Source organism: Pipistrellus hanaki (genome assembly GCF_964339955.1).
Source record: "Pipistrellus hanaki genome assembly, chromosome: 1".
In the NCBI taxonomy this organism is placed as follows: Eukaryota; Metazoa; Chordata; class Mammalia; order Chiroptera; family Vespertilionidae; genus Pipistrellus; species Pipistrellus hanaki.
The window spans coordinates 92,661,512-92,672,831 of record NC_140503.1 but is presented as its reverse complement, the minus strand read 5'-3'; the positions used below and the strand labels follow the sequence as shown (position 1 = coordinate 92,672,831).

Below are 11,320 nucleotides of genomic sequence, written 5' to 3'. Positions count from 1 at the left end.
TGACAAGTAAGTTGTTTATCCATTATAGTCTGAATTTTTAAAGCTTTATTAAAATAATATACCATTCAACTCATTCATTTTAAATGCACAATTCAATGGTTTTTAATATATTCACAAAGTTGCTTAACTACTACCTCTATCTAATTTTTTAGGACATTTTAATTACACAAAAAGATACACCATACCCTTTAGCAGTCACATCCCATTCCTCCCAGCACTTCCTCAGTCCTGGTGGGACCCTCTCCCTCCTCCACTGACCACTAGGGGCAGATAGTCGACCAGTCACTATGGCATGCACTGACCACCAGGGGACAGACAGTCAACTGGTAGACCAGTCACTATAATGTGCACTGACCACCAGGGAGCAGACTATTCCAACAGTAGGTTAGGTTGCTGCTGAGGTCTAGCTGAATGAGATTGGCCGACATGCCATGAAGCCCTCCCACAGTCCCTCCCAGGCTGGCTAAGCTCCCGCATTTCTTCCCCACCCCTATTGTGCACCAGTGGGGTCCATCGGCCTGGCCTGTGCCCTCTCACAATCTGGGACCCCTCAGGGAATGTTAGAGAGCCAGTTTCAGCCAAATCTCCCAGGGGGAGCACCACTCAGCCAGAAGCTGGGCTCAGGGCTGGGGAGCGCAGTAGTGGTGGCAGGACCCTCTCCCACTTCCATGGCAGTGCTAAAGATGTCCAACTTCCCCCGAGGGCTCCTGGACTGTGAGAAGGCACAGGCCAGGTTGAGGGACCCCTCCCAAGTGCACAAATTTCATGCACTGAGCCTCCAGTTGGACATAATATGACTCCATTTTGATATAACTTCCGTGTTTCCCCAAAAAATATCCTCCGAAAATAAGACCTACATACAGGTTTTCTTCTGAGTGAAATATAAGGCATCCCTCCGAAAATAAGCCCCGCCCCCCCAGGCTCTGTCTCAGAATGAAAATTAATTTACCGTAAACTGGTCGCTAGGGCCGCCCCGACTGGCATCTAGCAACCAGTGACATTATGCAAAGTTCTGATGTCACTGCTGTGTGGAGGCGGAGCGGAGGTCAGAGTGAGCGGTGAGCGGGGAGCCAGAGAGAGGAGGAGACTTTCGCAGATGCGAGTGGAAGAACAGGAGGATTAGAGCGAACAGGATGCAGCGAAGGTGGTGAGTGCTGATCTGTCTCTGGTGACACTACCTGATGCTCGCAGCTGCCCTCATGATGACTGAAGGTTCTCAGTCAGTGGCAGACCCTGCTCCAGCCCAGATCCAGGCCCCATCAAGCCCAGTGACAGTCCCCAGGCAGGCCCCAGCGGGTAAATGTCTGATAAAGGGGTAGGGGGGATGTCTGGTGAAGGTGTTCAGTGGCACAGGGGTGGGGGGAGGGAGATCACTTAAAATGACACAGGAGGATCAGAGGGGGCAATCAAAATGACACAGGAGGATCAAAAGGGGTTACTAAAATGGTAATCCCCCCTCTGATTCTCCTGTGCCATTTTGATTAGCTCCTCTGATCTCTCAGGTGTCATTTTAAGTGATCCCCCTCCCCCCACCTTGATACCCCAATTCCTTTTTTTTACCCCTAGAAATGAGCGCAAAAAGAAAAAGCTACTTCATGGAGTACAAAAAAAGAATTATGCAAGACTCTTGGGACCAAAATCTTACTGCTTTCTGCAAAGAGAAGATGTTGAGTATCTGATTGGTCCAAAAATGGCGAGCAGAGTATGGTAACCCATTGAACAAGTGGACAAGGGAAATGCTAAAAAGCACAAGTGTGGATCAGGTCGGCAATCATTATTTTCTGAGCTGGAAGACCTAATCTGTGGATGGGTTGTTGACAGGAGAGCAAAGGCTTTGGTTGTGAATAGGGCTCAGATTCAAGAATTTGCCCTTGCAATGGCACCACAGTTTGACATAGCCCCCGAAGACTTCAAAGCATCACAACATTGGCTGGATAATTTCCTTCAGAGCAGTGAACTGTCTTTAAGAAGATCTACAACATTGTTTAGATTGGAAGATACTCAAATTATTAAGTGAGCACTTGCAGTCAAGACCTTTATTGATGATGCTGACTTATCTGAATACAATCTTTCCAACATGATTGCTATGGATGAAACTGCAGTGTGTATGGGCCAATCATCTCAAACAACAATTGAACAGTGGGATGCCTCCTTAGTGTACATTCCCTCCACTGCTTACGAAAGTGCACGTGTTTCCTGTATTTTGGCAATTCATCTGGAGGGCACTAAAATCCCACTTTTAATCATTTCTATGGGCAAGAAGAAAAAGATTGAATGTGTTTTGGGCATTTTTATTCTTGAAACTGAAAAAGCCTGGGCCACACAAGCAGTTATAAGGAAGTGGGTCAATTTAATGCTGCCGCTTGTTATGGGAGGGAGACAAAGAGGTCTGCTAGTCTGAGATGCAGCCAGCACTCACTGCACTAAAGACATGAAGACATTTCTTCACGAAAGAAAAATAGATCAGATAATGATTCCTGCAGGAATGACGGCCTATCTCCAGACTCTTGATATTGCAATAAACAGGTCATTCAAAGACAATTTGTGCATAGAAATTAATGACTACATTGAAAATAGAATGGAGAGAAATCAGCATGGAAACTTTGTGGAACCTAAACTGCAAGAAGTTGTGACTTGGGTGAAGAATTCATGGGAGAAAATCACTGACAGTTGCATTGCAAATGCACTGCGAGCAGGCTACCTTGATAAGAAGTACTCATTTAAAGACAGTGCTATTGCTAAACATGAGAGATTTGGTCCACTGGTTCTGAAAGAAATGGAGTCACAAGAAATTCACCAGGAAATTCAGGAATTGGATTGTTATGATGATGTTCCAGAAGATGATGACATAATTGTCATTGAATAAATGAGTAAATTCTTGATACTGTATGATTCACAGTTTGACTGGTTTGTGTTGATAACTACTGTACTACTGTACCATATACAGGTAATAAATTTCCTTTATTTTCATTTAACAATAAATGTGTACCGTATTCTTCTTCATGGAAAAATTAGGCATCCCCTGAAAATAAGACCTAGTGCATCTTTAGGAGCAAAAATTAATATAATAATTAATATAATAATAAATTAATATAATAATTATTTTCAGGGAAACAGGGTACCTATGACACATGTACCTGAGCTAAAGACAATTGGAAAGATAAAACAGCCTGCTAACCTCACTTCTGACCTTATGCCTTCTTAGAGAAAACATGATGGATCTTTTAAAAGGCCTGCTTTCCCATCAGGACTATACATGATTCTGGTGATGGATAGTGTTCTCACCAATATTGACAATCTCATCACCAACACTTTACTACAGCTTTCAGCATTCTGTAGTATGCTTTCACAAACCATCCTATAATCCAATATTTAATTGGAACTCCAATTTTCCCCATAAATGAGGAAAGAACTTTTCAAGGTATTCTGGATATATACTTATTTTTTCAGTTCCTCCTTTCACTACAGATCAACATTAGATGAACAATTTGACCAGATCCTCATGAATAAATCTATCAGCTCTCCCCAAAACCAGTATGATTATTACCCTATTGTGCCACTGTATAATTCATGCATAATAACAAAATACTATCCTTTTTTCTTTGTTATTCTATATTAACATGATTTTCATCCCATTACTCTTATCATTACCAAGTATTTCAGAAATAGACCTCATTCCATTTTTTGAGAACCCCCTCTTACACCTCTCTGAATCAATATAATTTGACTAGAGTTGGTTGGTCCCAAAATAGGTATCTGTTCCAGCTGAACTAGAGATATTCTCGTTTATAGACTTATTCAGTACTATCCCCCAAGTGACTAAAGCTGTGAGATTAAACTTTAGAAATTGTCAGCAATCAAAAAATGGCTTCCCATTTATGGGAAAAATAAAGTAACCAAAAAATATGGAAAGAAAGGGTCTGCAATGGAAGAAATAAAGTTCTTGTATGGAGTAAAAAGAAAAGTATTTTAAGCATCTTTTCATATATCTATTGGCTATATGTCCTTTCTGGTGAAGTGTCTACTAAAGTCCTTTGCCCATTTTTAAATTGAATAGTTTGGGGATCTTTTTGGTGTTGAGTAGTAGTGTGAGTTCTTTATGAATTTTTTATATCAACCCCTTACCAGGTATATCATTGACAAATATCTTCTTCCATTCAGTAGGTTGACTTTTCCTTTTGTTCATAGTTTCTTTTGCTGTGCAAAAACATCTTAATTTGATGTAGTCCCATTTATTTATTTTTTGTTTTGTTTTCCTTGCCCAGGGAGATATATCATAAGAAGTATTCTTAAGAGATATGTCAGAGATTTCACTACCTATGTTTTCTTCTAGGAGTTTTATGGTTTTGAGTATTTCATTTAAATCTTCAATCCATTTTGAGAATTTTCTGTGTATGGTATAATAAAGTGGTCTAGTTTAATTTTTTTGCATGTGTCTGTACAATTTTACACCACCATTTATTGAATAGACTGTCTTTACCCCACTGTACATTCTTCCTTCCTTTGTCATATATTAACCACAATGAAATATCACCTCACACATGTCAGAATGGCTATCTTCAATAAATCAACAAACAAGTGTTGGCATGGATTTGGAGAAAAGAAAACCCTTGTGCACTGTTCATGGGAATACAGAATTGGTACAGCCACTATAGAAAACAGTATGGATTTTCTTAAAAAATAAATAAATAAAAATGGAGCCCTAGCTTGTTTGGCTCACTGGATAGAGAGTCAGCCTGCAGACTGAAGAGTCCCAGGTTTGATTCCAGTCAAGAACACATACCCAGGTTGCGGCTCAATCCCCAGTAGGGGGGCGTGGAGGAGGCAGCCAATCAGTGATTCTCTCATCACTAATGTTTCTTTCTCTCTCTCTCCCTCTCCCTTCCTTTCTGAAATCAATAAAAATATAAATAAATAAATAAATAAATAAATAAATAAATAAATAAATAAAAATGGACCTTCCTTATGACCCAGCAATTCTACTTCTGGAGATATATATATATATATATAATTTGAAAGAATATATTCACCCCATATGTGCATTGCAACACTATTTACAATAGCCAAGATATGGAAGCAAGCCCATTAGTAGATGAGTGGATAAAAAAGTTGTGGTGTAGTGATGCCAATGGCTCAGTGGTTGAGCGTTGACCTATAAACCAGGAGGTCATGGTTCAATTCCCAATCAGGGCACAGGGTCTCAGGCTCAATCCCCAGCAGTGGGCATGCAGGAGGTAGCCAATTGATGATTTTCATCATTAATGTTTCTATCTCTTTTTCTCTCTCCATTCCTCTCTGACATCAAGAAAAAATATATATTTTTTAAAAGAAACATTTAAGAAAGTTGTGGTATATATATAACGGAATATTTATTCAGCTATAAAAATATTTTAAATCTTACAATTTACAATAGCATGAACCTTAAGGGTATTGTGGTCAGTGAAATAATTCAGTCAGGGAAAAATAAATACCATATGATTTCACTTATATATGGAATCTAAAAAACAAAATTAATGAACAAAAAACAAACAAAACAAAAAAAACAGAAACAAACTCACAGATAAGCAGAGACTGATGGTTGCCAGAGAGAATTGGGATTGGGAGACTGAATGAAAGAGGTAAAATTATTAAGAAGGAGAAATTGGGCCCAGCATTAATTCTCTCTTGTCACTGATGTTTCTATCTCTCTCTCCTTCTCTCTTCCTCTATGAAATCAATAAAATTATTTTTTTAAAGAAGTAGAAATTGATAGTTATGAAACAGTCATGGGGTTGTAAAAGATAGCATAAAAATATGATAATAACTATGTGTGGTGCTAGAAAGGTAATAGAAATATCAGTGGGAATACTTTGTAAATTATACAGTTATTTACCCACCAAACTATACAGCTGAAACTAATATAAAAATAATAATAAAAATATTATATTTTTAAAAGTATCTTGATAGTGTTCAAGTTCTGGTTTATACTTGTTTCTAATACTGAGCCATATTATTATCATTAGGTTAAATGTAATAAAATGTCGTTTGCTCAGACTAATTTGATTTGGGATTTTCACCTAAGCACTCAGCCACCTGGAAGAAGTTCAATAAATTCAGTATGTTCTAAAAGTTTTGGTGTAGTTTTAAGTATCAATGACTCCAGAGATATAAATGCCATGTAAAATCTGGCAGTTTAATTATTTCCACTTTCTTAACATAAGATAGTCTTGTGAATTTTGAACAATAAATTTTGTTTCAATTTCTCTGAATGAATATAGAAAATGCTAACCCAAACAAAAAATTTAGCTAAAATTTTTTTAATCTGTATTAAAAATGTTTAAATAAGTGCAAAACAAATGTATATAATCAAATTGCAATGCTTATTATAGTTCTGAAGTTTTTAAAGCTGAAAACCACTCTAAGACATTTGACACACCCTGCATTTATTTTAACAGAATATTAACAGCATCACATATCAAAGTATGAGGTGAGGCAGATGACTGTTAGCACTTGAAAAAAATAGGCATTCAAGAAAGAGCACTAAAACCTTTCACCAATATGAACAATATAAAAGAATTGTGAAAGAAGATTTAGAAAGAGTATTTCTTTGTAGATAACTAACAGATGTCTTGGGCCCTAATCTAAACCCTTAAGGGAAAGATGAATACAGTTAACCTTATCTCAAACCTAGAAAGGCACTTTAAACAGAATATTCAGAAAAATTCTTAGATGTTATCTCTAGTTATAGACAAGGAAGGCAGTGACAATCAAGATCTTTCCTATATATTTTACCTTTCTTCTCTCTTTTTTCCAAACACATAAAAACAGAAACCACAACTACTTAATGGGAAATAAAGTAATAAAAGAGAAAGCCAGCCTGGCTGGTGTGGCTCAATGGTTGAGCATCAACTTATGAACCAGGATATTACAGTTTGATTTCTGGTCAGGGCACAGGCTCTGATTTATGGGTTCAATACCCAGTAAGGGGCATGTAGGAGGCAGAGGGCATGAAGAAACGTCATTGATGTTTATATTTCTCTTCCCCTCCCTTCCTCTCTGAAATCAAAATTATATTTTGAAAAATATAAAAGCTAAAAGCTAACCACATCTCCCAGCAGACTCCAGCTGGAATACTGGCATGGTGGAGGGGATAAATCTTAACTTTGAATAAAAATTAAAATATTGACTATAATATTTTATAAGAAATGTTAATTTTCTATTTAGAGCAGTGTTTATAATTTAAATGTAAATGAATTATTCTTTAAGAGTAATCAGAAAAGCCTAATTTTTCTTTAGGAGCAGGGGGAAATTGGTCCAAAATAGGAAATATAAATGAATGCAAAGAAAAAAAAAAGGGGCTTTGTGATTTCATTCCACAATATGTGTTTGTTTGTTTTTTTCAACAGACAAGTTGTATAACTAATATAACCTTAGCCACCAGAAAGAACTATAGGTCATCCACAGTGCCTTTGAAGATACTTCTTGACATTCAAAGAAATGTACAAAAGATATTCTAACCAGACAATTGTATTAAGCTTATTTTGACAATGACACAATTTGAGTTGGAAATTCTATTCTATAAAGTAATCCCTTCAGCTATTCTTCCTACAGCTTTCTATTACACCCAGGAATTATAAAACCAGCTGTAATTATCACCAATAGCCTAATGTGATGAGCTAGAATAAATAATAGTATAAATGTCTGTTTTAATACTATGGTCCAATGGAAAGAATATTCATGGAAATTAACCTCCTCCTTTAAGAATGCCCCTCTAACATGTTACAGATTTCATCTGACAAAGCTGTGCAAGTTCTGACCCTGTCATTCTAACACAGAGGACTCTAACAAGGGGAAATGATAAATAGGGCCTAAATAAATTACATACCAATAATCTGGCTATTAATGAATACAAGCCATACGTCCTTTAATTCCATTATTAGCAGTTTCCCTGGACTTTTATTACATTTTCTTTAAACTTTTCTATTAACTCTTGATCATTGGATTTTATAACTAGAAAATATGATCATGTAAAATTTCCCAATTTTTCAATGTTGAATCTAAATAAAAAATTTTTGAAAACATAAGTGATATGAACTCTAAAATGTTTAACTTTAAAACATTCACCTAAAAATAATTATGAATTTATAAATAATGATCAATAAGTCAAAAGTATTTATATAAGTGATATTTTTATGTTTGTAATTTTTGTTTTCTAAATTTTAAAATATACATAACACAAAACTTGTCTTTTAACCATTTTAAGTGTATAATACATTAGTTAAAATATTCATATTATTGTGCAACCAATCTCCAGAACACTTTCATCTTGCAAAACTGAAACTCTATACCCATTCAACAAGTTCCTATCCCTCATTCTCCCCAGTCCCTGACAATCATCACTCTATTTCTGTCTCTATGAATTTTACTGCACAGTGTATCTCATATAAATGAAATCATAAAACTTTTGTCTTTATGTGACTGGCTCATTTTACTTAGCATAATATTCCCAATGTTCATTCAGATTGAACCATGTGTCAAAATTTCCTTCTTTTTAAATATTGAATCATATTCCATTGTATTTATATATTTCATTTTCTTTATCCATTCATTCATCATTGCACACTTGGGTTACTTCCATTTCTTTGCTCTTGTTACTAATGCTACAATGAATATGTGTGTATAAATATCTCTTCAAGATGCTAATTTCAATTTGGGGGTTATATACCCAGAAATGGAATTGCTGAATTACATGGTAATTACATTTTTAAATTTTTGAGGAATTATTTCACATTGTAACTATAAATTTTACATTCTGTGAGACTATAATTTTAAGTTTTAAAATTACATGTATCATAAAATTGATGTAAGGATACTAAATTTTAATAGTGATCTTATTTTCTTCTACTTCCAATTTTTCTAAAATAAATCCGTTTCAGTTTTATAATTGGAAAAAATTATTTTAAAAGCTTACCTTTCTAACACATTTGACTGTTTCTCAAATATTTTCAACATGGCGTTCAGTCGATTTGGTACTGAATACGTAGTTTCTATTGTTTTAAAAAAAGAAAACATTTAAAGGTATTATAAATGACTGAAGTTTACCTCCATGGTGATATCATTCACTTCAATATGTGTGAAACTACACAAGCATAGGGAAGAGACAGCAGGGTTATATTAAGTATTCAAGAAACAAAATGCTTAAGATAAAAATAGTGCCATTTACAAGACACTATACTATTTTACATTTTCCTAATACTCAAACAAAAAAAACAAAAAAAAAAGGAAGATACTATTGCCATTTGAAAATAAATAAATTGAGGCTCAGAGTGGTTATATAATACTAGAGGTCTGGTGCATGAAATTTGTGCATGGAGAAAGGGAAGGGAAGGGAAGGAAAGCGAAGGGAAGGGGAGGGGAGAGGAGGGGAGGGGAGGGGAGAGGAGGGGAGGGGAGGGGAGGGGAGGGGAGGGGAGGGGAGGGGAGGGGAAGAGAAAAGGAAGAGGAAGGGAAAGGGGAGGGTAAGGGAAGGGAAAGAGGAAGGGGAAGTGAAAGGGGAAGGGGAAGTGGAAGGGGAAAGGGAAGGGGAAGGGGAAGGGGAAGGGGAAGGGGAAGGGGAAGGGGAAAGGGAAGGGGAAGGGGAAGGGGAAGGGCCTAATTGTCCTTAACCTATCTGCCTGCCTGCCTGATCACCCCTAACTGCCCTCACCTGCCAGTCTGATCTCTCCCCTAACTGCTTTCCCCTGATGGCCTGATCACCCCTAATTGCTTCTGCCTGCCTGAACACCCCTAACTTCCCTCCTCTGCTGGCCAATTTGGTTCTGACTGGTCAGTTTCTATGCCAGTCAGCATCAAAAGCTCTGCCTCCTAGGCAGCCATTAGCTCCTCACACTTCACCCAAATTTGGTTCTGATTGGTCAGTATCTATGCCAGTCAGTGTCTGGCAAAGAAATGGAGGAATGGGTATTGGCCACGTGGGGAGAGGAAAAGAGGCAAGTTCTGATCAATGGTTGCCACAGAGGCTATGGATTAGACCACATGTGTCAAACACAAGGCCCGCGGGCCAAATCCAGTCCGCCAGGCCTTGCAATGTGGCCCGCACCACGCTGTCATCACTGCACTCCGCTGTCAGTTTATGACATTGTCAGTTTATGACTGTTCAGTAAACCATTCGGCCCGCGATTTAGGCTGGATTTTAGATTTTGGCCCCTTCTCTGATTGAGTTCGACACCCCTAGATTAGACCCTGCCTCTCTCTCTCTGCAGGTCTCTCTCCAAGCCTGATCCGCAGCCTCCTAGGTAGTCACTTCTGGGTTAGGGTGCTGGCAGTGGCTCAGTCAGTGTTGGGTCACCATAGCAAATCAGCACTGACTTCCAGTCTGGTCAAGCCTTCAGCTGTAACAGTCCTTAGGACCTTGGCTCTTTATTACATAGATGAAAAAAACTATGCATCTATAAGTGACAAAAGTGGAATGAGGTTCAGTGTGTGTCACTTCCTTCTGAAAGCCTATCTAATAAAAGAGTAATATGCAAGTTGACCATCACTCCAACACACAAGATGGCTGCCTTCATGTGGCCAAAGATGGCCACCCCCATGTAGACACAAGATAGCCACTACAAGATGGCCGGCAGGGGAAGGCAGTTGTGGGTGATCAGGCAAGCAGGAGAGGGCAGTTGCGAGGGACAAGGCCTGCAGGGGAGGGCAATTAGGGGCAATCAGGCCAGCAGGGGAGGGTAGTTGTGAGCGTTCAGGCCAGCAGGGGAGGATAGTTGGAGGGACAAGGCCTGCAAGGGAGGATAGTTGGGGGGAACCAGGTCTGCAGGGGAAGAAAGTTGGGCGGGGGGGGGGGGGGGTGGTGCAGTTAGGGGAAACCAGGCTAGCAGGGAAGAGCAATTAGGGGTGATCAGGCCTGCAGAGGAGGGCAGTTAGGGACAATCAGGCCAGCAGGGTAGCAGTTAGGCATCGGTCTGGCTGGCAGTGGAGTGGTTAGGGTGTGATCAGGCTGGCAGGCAGAAGCTATTAGGGGCAATCAGGCAGGTAGACAGGCAAGAAGCTGGGAGCCAGCAGTCCTGGACTGTGAGAGGGATGTCCAACTGACCATTTAGGCCTGATCCCCTAACTGTGTCCAGCAGGGGAGGATAGTTGTGGGTGATCAGGTTAGCAGGGGAGGGCAGTTTGGGGGAACCAGGCTTGCAGTTGGGTCTAAATGGGCAGATGAATATCCTTTGAGGAATCCCAGATTGGAGAGGGTGCAGGTTGGGCTGAGGGACACACATACACACACACACACACACACACACACACGCGCGCGCGCGCGCGCGCGCACGCGCACACACACACACAC

General features: G+C 39.0%; 1 protein-coding gene across 1 annotated transcript in view; it reads right to left on the bottom strand.

The window, feature by feature from the left end:
* Positions 1-8,002: 8,002 nt before the first annotated feature.
* CCDC7 (coiled-coil domain containing 7) overlaps positions 8,003-11,320 on the bottom strand; it is a gene marked incomplete at its 3' end in the record, with an annotated part of 110,209 nt that continues 106,891 nt past the window's right edge. Inside the window, exons 9-10 of the mRNA XM_084865023.1 lie at positions 8,951-9,026; positions 8,003-8,036 (exon numbers count right to left, since the gene is read on the bottom strand). Coding sequence (XP_084721149.1) covers positions 8,003-8,036; positions 8,951-9,026 — 110 coding nt within the window. The remainder of the gene's footprint in view (positions 8,037-8,950; positions 9,027-11,320) is intronic.